Source organism: Hippopotamus amphibius, chromosome 4 (genome assembly GCF_030028045.1).
Source record: "Hippopotamus amphibius kiboko isolate mHipAmp2 chromosome 4, mHipAmp2.hap2, whole genome shotgun sequence".
In the NCBI taxonomy this organism is placed as follows: Eukaryota; Metazoa; Chordata; class Mammalia; order Artiodactyla; family Hippopotamidae; genus Hippopotamus; species Hippopotamus amphibius.
The window spans coordinates 158717597-158735110 of record NC_080189.1 but is presented as its reverse complement, the minus strand read 5'-3'; the positions used below and the strand labels follow the sequence as shown (position 1 = coordinate 158735110).

General features: G+C 38.2%; 1 protein-coding gene across 2 annotated transcripts in view; it reads right to left on the bottom strand.

Annotated features, from left to right (window-relative positions):
• RBM25 (RNA binding motif protein 25) overlaps positions 1–7637 on the bottom strand; it is a 48257-nt gene extending 40620 nt beyond the window's left edge. The window contains exons 1-3 of one of the 2 annotated variants that reach the window (XM_057730931.1): positions 7463–7637; positions 823–939; positions 590–710 (exon numbers count right to left, since the gene is read on the bottom strand). In XM_057730931.1, coding sequence (XP_057586914.1) covers positions 590–710; positions 823–864 — 163 coding nt within the window. In that variant the 5' untranslated portion in view covers positions 865–939; positions 7463–7637. The remainder of the gene's footprint in view (positions 1–589; positions 711–822; positions 940–7462) is intronic. The other variant, XM_057730932.1, reaches the window with a different exon arrangement.
• Between the last annotated feature and the right edge of the window lie 9877 nt (positions 7638–17514).

The following is a 17514-nucleotide window of genomic DNA, read 5'->3' as shown; positions in this document are numbered from 1 at the left end:
AGGGGAAAGGGGAGAGGGATAAATTAGGAGTTTGGGATTAGCAAACACAAACTACTATATATAAAGTAGATAAACAACAAGGAATTACTGTATATCACAGGGAACTATGTTCAGTATCTTGTAATAAAGTATAATGGAAAAGAAACTAAAAAAGTGTGTGTGGGACTTCCCTGGTGGAGCAGTGGTTAAGAATCCACCTGCCAATGAAGGAGACACAGGTTTCATCCCTGGTGGGGGAAGATCCCACATGCCACGGAGCAACTAAGCCTGTGTGCCACAACTACTGAGCCCGAGTGCTGCAACTACTAAAGCCTGCATGCCTAGAGCCCATGCTCCACAACAAGAGAAATCACCACACTGAGAAGCCCAAGCACTGCAACGAAGAACAGTCCCTGCTCGCCACAACTAGAGAAAGCCCGCACACAGCAACAAAGACCCCGCACAGCCAAAACAAAAACAAAAAACAAAAAGTGCGTGTGTGTGTGTGTGTGTGCACGCGTGCGTAAAACTGAATCACACTGTGTATACCAGAAACTAACAACACTGTAAATCAACTATATTTCAAAAACAACAGTATCCACAAACTTACCTGGAGGTACTGGTGGTGGAAAGCCAGGAAACTGTGGGGGTGGGATCCCTGGTGGGAGTGCTGGGATTCCCATGGGAGGGCGATTCAAATGAGGGGGGAAAGACATTCTTACTGCAGCGGTCTAAAGAAAGAAATCATGACAAATCATGTTATTTGAAAACTTTACAATTTGATATGCCTAGTTTGTTGGCCTTCATTTTTAGAGTATCTGCAAAATTCTAAAGTTTTCTTACCCAAAGGAGTTGGCAAAGACCCTCTTTTCTCTCTCTGTCCATTGAGAATTTTTTAAACTTAGATCTTTTCTAAAATAAGTTCCCAAAATGTACACGATCTAAGTTCAGGATAGACTCCTACAATCATATGGGAATACATATAAAGGAAGAAAAAAATTTTGAGGTTCAGTTAATATCCAAAATTAAATACCAAACATCAATGAATCTTTTTAACCCAAACTCAGAATCCAAGAAGATATCTAACAGTTTTTAAGTGTTCTGATGCATTAACTTTTTAAAACATGTCAGCACCCTGAAAACTAAATTTACAAAATTACACAGTATTTGTTGATTCAGTGTTGGCCAGTTCTTCAAGGACAAACGAAAGTCTCAGTGACTTTCTGAAAACCTGGGGGGGGCGGGGGGGTGGAAGACCTCCAGATATCAGGTCACATAGTAATCATTCAAATATAAAGAGAACACACAATTTGTGACAATGAGAAAAAAAGTGGTTATTTTTCCCAAACTTAAAAGCAAACCTCCTAACCATTCTTGAATGATATTCAATGAATGAGTGAATGAAATTTAAGAATCAGATGCTGGTATTTGATTTTTAAAAATACAAGAACACACTAAACTGTTTCATTTGGTTTGTGATATCATTACTTAAAAGAAACTTTTGTCTTTTAACTAAATGAACAGAAGTACTTAAGACTTTTCCTCCCCCAAATTCTACATTTTTTGTTAACATACTCAAGTGTCCAGAACTACTGGAAAAAAGTATAAAAATGATGTTAGAATGTCTTGGTAGGATTCCATGCACCAATTTTAAAAAGCAGCCAAAATAAGTGCGTTGACTTCATATCAGTGATGTAGCTAAAAGTAGTGATTTGATTAACAGGAGATTTTCTGTTGGACACTAAGAAAAACTCCCCCACCTACATTCAATAACTGAAGGAGTCTAGAGTTGTCAGAAGCTTTTTAAAAAAATGTTTTTCTCTACTATTTTCTTTACTGTGTTTTATATATTGTTTTACTCACCCTTTAGAAGAGAGAGGATAAAAAGTGCATGTCTTCCACTTCCTCGCCCCTAATCCCAACAGTTTGGTATAAATCACAGTTTGGTATAAAATCGTTGTATTCTTCTAAAATATCTTTCTATACACAAGCTAATATATAATCACATTTTTCTGCAAACAATATAATCATACTACATTGTTCTGTGCATTTCTCCCTCATTATTATTAATATCTCTTCATGTCAGTTCATAAAGTTCTATTCCATTCTTTATAATGCAGTAAACTAACCAACATTGGTGGTTGTCCACATTTTACCTCTTACAAACTATTAAACATTCTTGGACATACTGGACAAGTAACTCTAAGCACTTGTGCAAGCAATTCTGTAATACGTATCAGTATTGTATGTATCTACACTTTACCTCCAAATCTAGTGTACAAATTAATATTCCCACCAACATTACATGGGTATGCCCTTTCCTCATATCCTCACTATCACTGGAGTAAATCTCCAATCTGATAGGTAAAAAATACTCTCGTTTCAACTTGCGTTTCCCAAATCACTAATGACATAGAGTATCTTTTTACCTGTTTATTAGACATTTAAAAAGCATGTCTTTAAAAAGCATGTCCTTCATCTTTACAGCTACTCTTCCTCAGAGGGTTCTATTCACTCAGTAAGTTAGGATATGCAATATTCTATAAAATGTAAACTTCAATTTCAAAAACACAGTACACTTAAAATATTCAGAAAGCATTACAGGTAAAATAAATTCCTAGAATGATGTCATATACCAGCAAATAAGGTACTGGAAATGCCTTAAAACATTAAGTAGCTATCAACATAATTAAAAAGAAAAATGGGCTTAATTTAAGATTGTGAACATGCTGAATTTTTTAATAATCTTTTAAAAAATACCTTTTTGTCCAAAACAAAAATATTCTATATGGAAGGGGACAGGAGTGTATATCCTTTTAAAACATAGAGGGCTACTGTCCTACTTACAGAAGCTCTTGTATTATCATTATAATACTCTATCTCAGCACTTTCTTAGGAGGGCAGTTGGTATTAATACCTGTTGAATAAATAATCAATCAATGAATCAGTAAACAAATAAACTCTGAGAACCTCTTTAAGTAAATTTATTAAGAAGTTACCATGTGCCAGGCACGATTCTAGCAATGACTCAGTACCTAGGCTCACAATGGTTACAAAGATTGATCCATGAATTCATTTTTAGAATCACTTTTTCCTATGTATTAAATGTAAATACTATTTTTTTAAATAAGCCTTCTATGTTATTGGTGTCTAAACTATTCTTCATGGTTTTCAAATGTTACCATTCATCCTGTTAAGAGTTAACAACAATAAAAAGCTAACCAGATTATCTTTTAGTTTATGCTAATATACTCATTTCATTCACTCCAATTTTTCTACAAAATATTTCTCTTTTATTTGGAACTGTTCAAAACTTGCTCATTTGTAGGCTGAATTTCAAAGGTGAAGGTGATCTTAATAAGATACAGCCCCTCTTATGGAAATTCTGAAAACAAACATTTCTGGTGATCTCTGATAAATACAAATGAACACTTTAAACATCCTAAAATGAAAGTATCAACCACTTATTTCAACATAAAGTTTGGTATGGTTTGATGTATGTGAAAATGAGCATAAACTTTTATAAGCAAAACATTTTTACCTATAGTTGATAAATAAACTGTAATACTCTCTCACAGTAAATTATACAGATATTCAAAGTTGGTAGGTACTTTGTAGAATGAAGTAGGGAAGAGAGCTAGGGAATGCTTTATTTTAAACACGGTGGTGAGGCCTCACCAAGATGGTAACATTTGAAAAAAGACTTGCAAGAGACTGAGGCAAGAAACTCTATTTTGGGGGCAATAGCCTTCCAAACAAAGGAAACAGCAAATACAAAGAGTCTGAGGTGGATATGCAGTGTCTGCAGGAGGAATAATAAGGCCAAGAGCTAGAGCACAATACTGGCAACAAGTTGGAGATGGGGAGGGGGTTCAAAGAACGTAACATTTTGTAAGCCACTGTAAAAGTACTGGTTTTTACTATGAATGAGATGGAAAACATTTGGAAGGTTTCTGACCTGACATATTTTAACACTGTCACTGGCCACTATGTTAAGACTGGAGGAGAGCAAAGGGTAGAAAAGCAAGAGACGATTGCAATAATCCAGACAAAACAGAGGTGGCGTAAAACTAGAACAGGTGGCAGTAGTGAAGTGGTAACAAGTTACTGGTTTCTGGATATACTTTGAAAGTAGTCTGAGGGATTGTGTGTGGGGAATGAGAGATGCAGAGGTTATTTTATTAGCACTGAAATGACTTAAATAGCATTTCAAGAATACTTGAATAGTAGTGCTTCACTTTTAGAAGGTTCAAAGCATTTTTACCTGTTAAGTATGAAAATTTATGGCCCAAAGTAACAAAATCAAGCACCTATGTTGGAAGTGTTCCCTATCTCTAGTGCGGCAGCTGTCATACAGGTTTATGTACTCATTGAAATCCAATGAAATTAAAATGGGTGCCTTTTACTGTATGTAAATTTTATCTCAATAAATTTGGTCCTCCCCAAAAAGTAAGCAAACTTCTAAAGAAGCTTTACCTCTACCACCCAACATATGCATGCATTCTGCTTTTCTTTTTCACTTTTTTCTCTTTACTCTTTTAAAACACTCTTTTTCTGCACTCCTGAGAATACATTACTGCTTGTATGCCCTCCTCCATTACAGATTTATCCCAACAGAAACAAAGTATTTCACCAGGGTTAGATTTATAGGCTAACCCCATCAGGACACTGTGTGCCAAGAAGCAAATGAACCAACAGATTCTCTTCAGCAAACACTCATATACAACTTATTCACTTATCCAGTAAAACATCTAGCTCCAATCATGTGCCAGGTTCTTTTCTAAGCATTATTTTTATTAGTTCTGAAAGGGCAAATTTTAAGTTATTATGTGTACTTATACAGCCAATCCAGTGGCTCTACATTAAATATAAAAGATTTATTAGTGTAACATGCACTGTTTCCTGCTCTGATTATAGCCTGCAAGGTACAATGGACCGACAAAACTGCCCCAGCCTAAGCAAAGCAAGCCTAATTTATAGAGGAAGATTAGTGGTAGTCTAGAGCTGGGGTGGGAATAGGGAGTGACTTGCAAACAGAAAAGAGGAATCCTTTGGGGTAATGGCTGCACAACTCTGCACATTTACTAAAAAACAATGAATTGTATATTTACAATGAATGCTTTTTATATGTCAATTATACCTTAATAAAGCAGCTTTAAAAAAAAGTAGCAATACCAATTCAGGACAATTTCAGGTAAAACCCAACTAAGAACTGTAGATTATACTGTATCAATATTAATTTCCCTGATTTTGATCATTGTACTTTTGTTAATTAAGAGAATGTAACTATTTTTAGGAAATACCCTTAAGTATTCAGGGGTTAAGAGGGACACCACATCTGCAACTTACTGGCAAAAGATTTCAGAAAAAAAATTTGGTGATACAAAGCAGAGAAGGATGAAGCTGGTAAACTGGTAAAATGTTAACTTTTGGGGGATCTGGATGAACGATATTTGACAATTCTTTGTACTATTCTTACAACTTTTTCTTAAAATCTGAAACTGTCAAAATAAGTTAAAAAGCAATAACAATAATTCTGGTTAATGGAAATATTATGTTCTTTTTATTTTCTGTAGTTTCAAAATTCAAAAAAAGGAAAAAAGCTGTTCAAAAATTTTGAGGAATCAATCAAAATCCTCATGAATAGCAGTGGCAGAATCAGAAAAAAATATAAAGAGATTTAAAAAATTAACAGAATGTTTTTGTAAGATGTTAAAAGATTCAATGATTACTTTTGCTTCTACAGTATAAAAGTCAATATAATTTTTCTCTAAATCATGTATAAATGAAAAAGGTATATAGTTAATTTGCCTGTGGCCAAAAAAGAAAGAAAATTGGTAATCCCAAGAAGATGAATTATTTAATAAAAATAACAGCTAAGATCTTAATCTATTTTTGTTTACAAAAGCTTTCAACATGCATTATCTCACTTAATCTCCCAAATTACCTAGTGTAAATATATTATTCTCCTTTTACAGATGAAGCTAACTTGTCCAAAGGAACACAATAAATGAGAAAGGACTCCATGGTCCCCACTATCCTGAAATTACCAATCCAAAGGCTGTTTTCACTCATCACAATGTCTCTTTCTAGTAATAACATACCAATGGTTAACTCTGACTTTATTTATGAAAGTCTGTCCAGAGCACACTGCAAGAAATGTTACAGTCAGGGTTAGGCTCTTATATTGATACTTCACTGAAAATTCTTAAATAACAAACACTATCAGTTAATATGGACTAAATACCTACTATGTTACTTGAGCATTGCACTAAGGATTTTACATACATTTTTCTCAATTAATTCCCAATTCCAATAACCTATGAGGTCGATACTATTAATAAGCCTCATTTTACAAGTGAAGAAAACCAAAGCTTTAAGAAAAGTTAAATTAGAATAGCATAGTATCTACTTGAATCGTGATGAACAACTGAATGCCTTTCTAGGCCTCTGAACATTTTTGGAAATAACCTTTTAGAACTTAAAGCTCCCAAAACAACATAAGAATAGTTTATACACTGCTGCCAACTACCTAATTCACCGCAGTTCACACTATAGCAATCTGGTGCAAGTCCAATCTCCTCCCTCCTTTTGGTCAGCTCCACTCTGCCCAGTATCAAAATGGCTTTTCCGTGGCAATATACAACCATATTACATAACTTCAAAATAATCTTCATACTCCTACAACTATTTCGAAAAACGTGTTTTAAAAGTGGTACTGAAGACCAAAGAAGGATGAAAACGAAGCAACATATTTTAACATGGAGCTTGGTCCTCCCCTAGAATCAATGGAGATACAGTTTACTGTAACCTCCAGTGGAGGAAGGGGGCAGGGCCTCAACACTCATCACAATCTTAGACAAGCAAACCAACCAGGAGGGTGCTAGAAAAGGTGGGCAGTAGCCAAATTCAAGCCAGGGGCGGGGGGGAGGGAGGGCCGTTCCCTCGGTGGCGGGCTTTAGATGACCAGAGAAGGGAAAGAAAACAGTTGGTAGCCAGCCCCCCGGCTAAAAAGGGTGGGTGCTGCCGGCTTCTAGGCAGAGCCTGGAGCAATTGTATCCTAGGCCCAGAATATCCACCGGACGGCTTCCTCAGGCTCGGGTTAGAAAGGGGCCTCAGGGAAGGGCTCCCCCGGGGCCGACAGCTCGTTTTGTGGCAAACCGGGAGCCCAGAATGGGCCGAGGCCTCTCTGTGGCGAGCCGTGGAAAGGAAAGGGAAAGTGGGCGACAATGCAAGGAGGAAGGTTCTGGCAATAGGTCCGGCCTCCATGGGCTCCTCCTGGGCCCACTGGTTTTCGAGGCCTTAGAGAAGTGAAGAAACCCAAGCCTCGTGCCATCCCCTCCCCCACCCCAACACCCCCCCACACACACACCCCAACCCCATCCCACCCCGGCCCTTTCGCAGCCTCCCCGGCTTTCCCTCCTCACCCAGACGAAGTACCCTGTCTCCCGGTTTCCATACGCGTTCAGAGGCGTGAACTCACCCGCCGCTGAGGAAACGGTACTGTCTTCGCGGCCTTCCGAGCTCCAGGTTACGAGTGGGCTCCACCGGTTCGAGGTTTCTGCGCGCCGCCAGCCGGGAGACCCGTTCCGAAGCGCCTACTCGCACAGGCCGCAAACACGGCCGCGCTGCGCGGGGAGCTTCTGGAGGTCTTCCTATTGCCCGGCGTGCACTGCGGCTGGGGGCGTGGAGAGGATGATCATAGAGAAGAACGTATATAGATGGTCTTCACTCTTGGCTCTGAATCACCACACAGCGGCGAATGATGATAGAGAGGCGCGCCTAATGGGGGCTAGAAAGGCTCGAGCTGAAAGTTACGACCCACCCTGCCATTTTTGATTGGAGCTGATTGAATCTTATGATTACGCGACGCCATCTTGAGGTCAAGGTTCCGGTTGGACGCGGCGCGAGGGCTGTTAAAGGGTTTCCCACTTTTTGTAGTTTGTGTTTCAGGGTTAGAACCTTGCTTTGTGGCTCATTGAGGTTCGATGGGCTGATAACTGGGTCTCACCCAGCATCTCAGTAGAAACCCCAAGAGCTAATCCAAGAAAACTACTACTGGTGATAACAAGAGATAAGTGGCAAAGGCTGTGGTGGTTTTTCAAAAGCGCGCAAATACATAAACACAAAGCTTAACGCGCGCTGGCACGGCCAAAGAGGCGGTTAAAACAGGTTTGAAGTTCCTAAAACGGCCTGTAAAAGCATTTTACACAGTTTTCATTTTGTAATGTAAATGTGCTAAAAAGAATTTCACCTATTAGATTAATAGAAATCAATTAATCACTAACGATTAGGTTAGTCGATTTATGGACTAGATGGTCAGTATCTGTTTACAGGCCTTTGTTTCCCAACTGCTTGCTTCTCAGAAGGCTTATAATTTATTCAATATACAGTTATTTTCTCTCTGAGTGCCTAGTGCTGAGAGTATAGTAAAGAGGAGTGAGATGTTACTCTTGTTCGGGAGAGCTGCAAACAACGCAGAATAAATGAAAAACTCTGACCACAGAATTGAACGTACCTATATATTCCGTATCTGCTTTTGCTGTTCAATTTTACTAACACTTTTTCTTATTTATTTTACTGTTTGCACATACCCCACTAGAATGTAGCTAAGGAGTGTGAGTAGTGTCTGTTTTGTTCACTGCTGTGCATCTTCAGTGCCTAGAACAATGCCTGATACATAGCAAGGGCTCAATAAGTATATGCTGAGTGGAGGAAATGATTATACTTGGGTACCAACAGAACATAAAATACAATGGGAGACTAGTGTGAAACGCTATAACTGTACCACCATTTGTAAAATTTACATCCATCTGCATTTCTGCTTGCTGGGTTTGTTACCATTAAGAATGGCTAATTATACCTACTCCCCAGAGCTATTGCCAGGATTAAATTAGCTAATGCATATGAAAATACTTTGTTCAGTAAAGTGCTAGTCAAATGTTAGTTACATTTTGCGAATGAAAAAGTTTGTGCCTTAGGACTTCCCTGGTGGCGCAGTGGTTAAGAATCCATCTGCCAATGCAGGGGACATGGGTTTGACATGCTGCAGAGCAACTAAGCCCATGCACCACAACTACTGAGCCTGCGCGCTAGAGCCCGTGAGCCACAACTATTGAGCCCATGTGCTGCAACTAATGAAGCCTGTGTGCCTAGAGCCGGTGCTATGCAACAAGAGAAGCCTCTGCACTGAGGAAGCGCACGCACAATAACAAAGAGTAGCCCCCACTTGCTGCAACTAGAGAAAGCCCATGTGCAGCAACGAAGACCCAACACAGCCAAAAATAATAATAATAATAATAATAAAAAAATGTAATGATAGAAATGTGCAAAGTACTAGTAGCAGCACTTAGGCTAGCCTGAGGATCTGGGGAAGTCAGGGAAGGCTTCTAGGAGGAAATATTATCTTGAGCTATGTTTAACTAGGACTGCAGAGGGAGGACAAATGGTGAATAAGATATGAAAATTGCTCCACTTATTAGCAATCATAGAAATGCTAATACCATAGTGAGATATCATTTTAAAGTCATTACATTGGTAAAATATAAGAGATCTAATAATACAAGGATGTAGAATAACAGGAACACTTAAGGATTGCTGGTGGAAATGTATATTGATACACTATTTTGGTATAACCAAGAAAAATAAAGCATGTGCTTTGCTTAAGACCCAGCAGTTCCACTGCTAATTTTATAGAGAAACCTTTGCATATATGCTCCAGAACACATGTTCAAGACTGTCTGTGGCACCATTGTTCACAAAGGAAAAAAATAATGGAAAGTACTCAAATGTCTGATAGGAGACTAAATATACATATTTTCAGAAATTCACATGAGCATTATATAAAATTATAATGAATGAACTATAGTTACACACATGAGGTGTTGAGTGGAAAAAGTCATAAGTGTATAGTGTATGGTACCATTACTATAAAGATTTAAAAATGGTATAAGTAAGAATCTATTGTTTGAAAAACACATATGTGGTAAAGCTATACTTTAAAAAAAAATAATACAGAATTCAGGGTAGTGGTGACATCTTGGAATTACTATTTCCCTTTGGAGACAGCAAAGGTGGAGATTAGAAAAGAATATATAGGTAGCCTCAATGGTTTTGGTAATGTTCTAGTTCATAAATTCTGTGGTGGGTTTGCTGATTTTCATTTTATTATTATGCTTCATAATTTACATATGTACTACATATATTTTCAGCATAGCAAATATTACATATGTTTTAACTTAAAAATAAATTACACAACCACATTTATATATATAATACTTATAGAAATGGTTCATTTTATTTTGCTTTTAAAAATTTTACATAAATGGAATCATAGAGTTTTTCAACTTTCACTCACTAATAGGGTTTTTTTTTTAATGTTAAATCGGTATATAGAAGTATTTTTTAAAGTGCTACATTGTATTCCATAATATGGTTGTGTCATAGTGCCTAGCTAGAAACTAGAAAGTTTTCAAAAACAAGAAACGAACAACTCAACTCAAACTAGCTTAGCCAGTAAGGAAATGCATTGGCGCATTCAGCAGAAAGACTAGATAGGCTGCCCTTCAGGACTAAGTAATCCAGAACCTCAATAATTTTATCATGAATGAGGTTCTTCCTGTCTTTATTTTTTCCTACCTCTCTGCTCTACCATCTACAATGTGGGCCTTGTTCCAAGGCTAGCTCCCCTCATGGTCATGGCACGGCTACTTTGAGCCCATCTGCTTTTTAATTCAGGAGAAAGTATTGGGTGGGCCAAAAGATTTGTTCAGTTTTTTCCTTAAAGTGGCTCTAGTAGAGCTTAGTTATCTTTAACTTCACTTGAAACAATTTTGTTAGACTGTATTGTGACAGCTGTCATATCATTAAAAAAGAGTATCAAAATTGATGAATTTTTGTGTAGCCATTTTAATATTGAAGATGGAAGAAAAAAAGCAACATTTTCGCATATTATGCTTTATTATCTCAAGGAAGGTAGAAACGCAAAAAAAGATTTGTTCAGTGTATGGAGAAGGTCCTGCAACTGATCAAACGTGTCAAAAGCCATTTGTGAAGTTTCGTGCTGGAGATTTCTTGCTGGATGATACTCCACAGTCAGGTAGACCAGTTGAAGTTGATAGCGATTAAATTGAGACATTAATTGAGAATAATCGATGTTATACCACTTGGGAGGCAGATGACATATTCAAAATATCCAAATCAAGCACTGAAAATCATTTGCACCAGCTTGGTAATGTTAATCGCTTTGATGTTTGGGTTCTACATAAGTTAAAAGAAAAAAAACCTTCTTGACCACATTTCTGCATGCAATTCTCTACCTAAACATAATGAAAACATTCCATTTTTAAAACAAATTGTGATGAGTGATGACAAGTGGATACTGTACAATAATGTGTAATGGAACAGATCGTGGGGCAAGCAAAACGCACTACCACCAACACCAAAGGTCAGTCTGTATCTAAAGAAGGTGATGTTGTGTATATGGTGGGATTGGAAGGAAGTCCTCTATTATGAGCTCCTTTCGGAAAACTAAATGATTTATTCCCACAAGTACTGCTCCCAACTAGACCAACTAAAAGCAGTTCTCAATGAAAAGCGTCCAGAATTAGTCAACAGAAAACGCATAATGTTCCATCAGCATACCTCAAGACTGCATGTTTCTTTGATGACCAGGCAAAAACTGTTGCAGCTTGGCTGGGAAGTTCTGATTCATCTGCCATATTCACCAGATATTGCATCTTTGGGTTTCCATTTATTTCAGTCTTTACAAAATTCTCTTAATGGAAAAAAATTTCAATTCCCTGGAATACTGTAAAAAGTACCTGGAACAGTTCTTTGCTCAAAAAGATAAAAAGTTTTGGGAAAATGGAATTATGAAGTTGCCTGAAAAATGGCAGAAGGTAGTGAAACAAAAGGGTGAATACATTGCTCAATAAAGTTCTCAGTGAAAACGAAAAATGTGCCTTTTATTTTTACTTAAAAACCAAAGGCACCTTTTAGCCAACCCAATATAAGTGGATTTCAGAAATTCTTTTTTTTTTATTTTATTGAAGTATAGTTGATTTACAATGTTGTGTTAATTTCTGCTGTACAGCAAAGTGATTCAGTTATACACATATATTTTTTTAATATTCTTTTCCATTATGGTTTATCACAAGATATTGCATATAGTTCCCTGTGCTATACAGTAGGACCTTGTTGTTTATCCATCCTATGCATAATAGTTTGCATCTGCTAATCCCAAACTAACAATCCTTCCCTCCCCCACCTCGCCTGCCCCTTGGCAACCAGAGTCTGTTCTCTGTGTCTGTGAGTCTGTTTCTCTTTCATAGATATGTTCATTAGTGTTGTATTTTAGATTCCACATATAAGTGATATTGTATGGTATTTGTCTTTTTCTGATTTACTTCACTTAGTATGCTTAGTATGATAATCTCTAGGTCCATCCATGTTGCTGCAAATGGCATTATTTCATTCTTTTTATGGCTGAGTAATATTCCATTGTATATATGTACCACATCTTCTTTACCCATTCATCTGTCAGTGGACACTTAGGTTGCTTCCATGTCTTGCCTATCATAAATAGTGCTGCTATGAATATAGGGGTGCATGTATCTTTTCCAGTTATAGTTTTGTCTGGGTATATGCCCAGGAATGGGATTGCTGGATCATATGGCAACTTATTTTTGTTTTTTGGGGGAACCTCCCTACTGTTTTCCATAGTGGCTGCACCAATTTACATTCCTACCAACAGTGTAAGAGTGTTCCCTTTTCTCCACACCCTCTCCAACATTTATTATTTGTAGACTTTTGTGTGTGTGTGGCTGCATTGGGTCTTCGGTGCTACATGTGGGCTTTCTCTAGTTGTGGTGAGCAGGGGCTACTCTTCATTGTGGTGTGCAGGCTTCTCATTGAGGTGGCTTCTCTTGTAGCAGAGCATGGGCTCTAGGCTCGTGGGCTTCAGTAGTTGTGGGCTCAGTAGTTGTGGTGCACGGGCTTTGTTGCTACACGGCATGTGGGATCTTCCCAGACCAGGGATCAGTGCTATGTCCTCTGCATTGACAGGCAAATTCTTAACCACTGCACCACCAGGGAAGACTTTTTAATGATATTTATTTGTAGGCTTTTTAATGATGACCATTCTGCCTGGTGTGAGGAGGTACCTCATTGTACTTTGATTTGCATTTCTCTAATAATTAGTGATGCTGAGCATATTTTCATGTGCCGATTGGCCATTTGTATGTCTTCTTTGGAGAAATGTCTATTTAGGTCTTCTGCCCATTTTTCAATTGAGTTGTTTGCTTTTTTGTTATTGAATTGTATGAGCTGTTTGTATATTTTGAAAATTAAGCCATTGTCAGTTGCATCACTGGCAAATATTTTCTCCCAGTTCATAGATTGTCTTTTCATTTTGTTTATGGTCAGAAGTTCTTCCAGAAGATCAAAAGAGAACTTTCTAGAAGCCCCAGAAACCTGAATTGAATCACATCCTAAACTAAGTTTCTTGCTCTTACCTGGAATAATAATTGGCAAGATAGATGCAAACACTTTTAGAAAATCAAGCCTGTCCCTTGATGTAAGAGTGAGGTCAGCTTTCTCTGAAATCTAAGTTCTGTGCTAGGGAAATGTGGGTATTTGAACAAAATTAGAATTATGTTAGAAAAAAGAAAGAGAGAAACAGATACTGAGAAGGCAACCATAGTCCACTATACAGTTTATTTAATCATTTTCTTATTTATGAACATTTGTTTCTGATTTGTATGCATTTAAACAATCCTGCAATTACCATCTTTACACGTTTCCTTCAAAATATGTGTCCATAATTCTCTAGGGCTGATACCTCAGAGTGGAAAGGAAAGGTGGAAGGGTATGCTAATTTCTAAGTTTGAATAGATATTACCAAATAGTTCTTCAAAGGGACTATACCAATTACATCTCTACGAATAGTTTAAACTTAACTATGCATATATACACTTGCTCTAATGGGAGACAATAACATTTAATTTAGTTTAACCTACATTTCCCTGACCTCCCCTAGTGAAGGAGTGTGTCTTATCCTACAACTCTTATCTGAACCTGTTCCCCACCAATTCAATGAAACCATCTGCTTTTTTGCTAAGTCCAATGGACATTTCTTAGTCTTTGTCTCTTTTTATTTTTGGTTTCTCAGTGCAGCATGTGGGATCCTAGTTCCCTGACCAGGCATTGAACCTGGGCCACGGCAGTGAAAGCACAGAATCCTAACCACTAGGCAACCAGGGAACTCCCTGACCACTACCTTTGATAAATCCTTTTTCCTCTGTTTCCAAGTCCCAGCCTCTTCTTCCTACCACACTGCTTCCTCCTTTTCAATCTTCTTCTTCGGAGGGTCCTCTTCTTATTCGCATATCTTAAAATGTTGGTCCCCCTCAGTGTCCTGTTGCAGGCCTTCCTCTCTTCTTATGCTAAGTGATTCCACAGCCAACTCATCTACTCTTAGGGCTTCAACCATAAAGCAACATATGTAGATCTATTCCCAGTTATATATCTGTACCTAGATCACTTGAATTCTTTTATTGGCCAGCTACCTACTGAGTATCTCCATTAGGATAGTTCCTGAGCACCTCAAATCCAGCTTAGGCAAAACTACACTCATTATTGTCTCCTCTGTTTTGTTTGTTTGATTGGTTTTGTTTTGCTGTGGTGGGTCTTTGTTGCTGTGCGTGGGCTTTCTCTAGTTGTAGCGAGTGGGGGCTCCTCTTCATTGCGGTGTGTGGGCTTCTCATTGCAGTGGCTTCCCTTGTTGCGGTGCACCATGGGCTCTAGGCTCATGGGCTTCAGTAGTTGTGGCAAGTGGGCTCAGTATTTGTGGCTCGAGGGCTCTAGAGCTCAGGGTCAGTAGTTGTGGCGCATGGCCTTAGTTGCTCTGAGGCATGTGGGATCTTCCTAGAGCAGGGATCAAACATGTATCCCCTGCACTGGCAGGCGGATTCTTAACCACCGCGCCACAAGGAAAGACCTGTTTTGATTTTGTTTTAAAAGTAGAGTTCACATAAAATTCACAATTTTAAAGATTCTTAGGTCTACAGTTCAGTGGCTTTTAGTGTATTCACAATGTTGTGCAACAATCACCACTAATTCCAGAACATTTTCATCTCCCCAAATAAAACTCTGTAGATTGAGCAGTCACTCCCTATTACCCACTCCCCACAGCCCCTGGCAACCACTAATTGGCTTTTTCTCTCTGTGAATTTGCCTATTCAGAGCACTTCCTATAAACAGAAATATAGAATATGATTTGTGCCTGGCTTCTTTCACTCAACATGTTGCGAAGTTTTGTCCTTTTGAACCATGTGACAGTACTTCATTCCTTTTTATGGCTGAGTAACATGCTGATGTATGGATATGCCAGATTTTATTTACCCATTTATCAGTTGATGAACATTTGAATTTTTTCCACTGTGAATAACAATACTATGTACATTTGTGCACAACTTTTGTTTGAACATTTTATTTCCATTGTCTTGGATATATCTCTGGGAGTGGGATTATATGGTAACCCCATGTTTACCTTTTTAAAGAAATATCAAACTGTTTTTCACAGCAGCTATACCACTTTACATTTCCATCAGCAAAGTCTGAGGATTTCTAATTGCCAATACTTGTTACTCTATGGGTTTTCTTCCTCATTATATCTGTCCTAGTGGATGTGAAGTGGTATCTCATTGGGGTTTTGATTTGCATTTTTCTAATGAGCATCTATCCATGTGCTTGTTGGCCATATGTATATCTTCTCTGGAGAAATGTCTGTTTACACTCTTACCCCTTTTCAAATGGGGTTATTTGACTTTGTATTATTAAATTTTAAGAGTTCTATATGTATTCTGGGACTTCCCTGGTGGTCCAGTGGATAAGATCCCATGTTCCCAATGCAGGGGGCCTGGGGTTCGATCCCTGGTCGGGGAACTAGATCCCATATGCATGCAAGAGTCTGCATGTCACAACTAAAAGATCCTGCATGCAAAAACAAAGATCCCCAAGTGCTGCAAGTAAGACCTGGCAAAGCCTAAATAAATACATAAATATATATATAAATGTAAATAAATACATAAAAAATTCTTTATGTATTCTGAATATTAGACTCATCAGATATATGATTTGCAAATTTTTTTTCCATTTTGTGGGTTGTCTTTTCACTTTTTCTTTCTGTATAAATTTTATTTATTTATTTATTTATTTATTTATTTATTTATTGGCTGCGTTGGGTCTTTGTTGCTGCGCATGGGCTTTCCCTAGTTGCAGTGAGTGGGGGCTATTCTTCATTGTGGTGTGTGGGCTTCTCATTGCGGTGGCTTCTCTTGTTGTGGAGTACCAGCTCTAGGCATGTGGGCTTCAATAGTTGTGGTACTCAGGCTCAGTAGCTGTGGCAGACGGGCTTAGTTGCTCTGAGGCATGTGGGATCTTCCCGGCCCAGGGCTCGAACCCATGTCCCCTGCATTGGCAGGCAGATTCTTAACCACTGCACCACCTAGGAAGTCCCTTTTCACTTTCTTTACAGATGCACAAAAATCCTTTGATGCACAAAAATTTTAATTTTGATGAAGTCCAATTTACTTTTTTTTTGTTTGCTTGTGCTTTTGGTGTCATATTTAAGAAACTGTTGCCAAATCTAAGGTGTCTTAGTGTGTTCAGGCTGCTATAGCAGAATACCACAGACTGAGTCGCTTTATGAACAGCAGAAATTTAGTGTCCACAATTCTGGAGGCTAGAAGTCAAAATCAGGTTGCCAGCATGGCCAGGTGAGAGCAGTCTTCCTAGTTGCAGACTTATATCCTCACATGGCAGAAAGGGGTTAGAAAGCTGTGTGGGATCTTTTCTATAACAGCACTAATCCCATTCATGAGGGCTTCACCCTCATGACCTAATCACCCCAAAGGCCCCACCCATTAATATCCTATTCAAATCATCACCTTTGGGGATTAAGATGTCAACACATGAATTTGGGGGGGACATAAAATTCAGACCTTAGCACAAGGTCACGTGGATTTATACACGTATTTTTACTTTTTTTTTTTTTTTTTTTGCCACATCACACGCAGGCCTTGTGAGATCTTACTTCTCCAACCAGTGATTGAACCCAGGCCCATGACAGTGAAAGTGCCAAGTCCTAACCACTGGACCGCCAGGGAACTCCTATTATTCCCATATTTTTAATAAAAGTTTTCTTGTTTTAGCTTTTACATTTAAGTCTTGGATTTATTGGAGTTATTTTTTGTATATGTTGTAATATAGGGGTCCAAATTCATTCTTTTGCATGTGGATATCCAGTTATCCCAGCACCAATTGTTGAAAAGACTATTCTTTCCTCCAGTGAATAGTCCTGGAACCCTTGTAGAAAATCAATTGACAGTAAACGGATGAGTTTAATTACAGACTCTCAATTATATTCCTTTGATCTGTACTTCTAGCCTTATGCCAGTACCACACTGTTTTGATCCTTATAGCTTTGTAATAAGTTTTGAAATCAGGAATTGAGTGAGTACTCCAGCTTTGTTC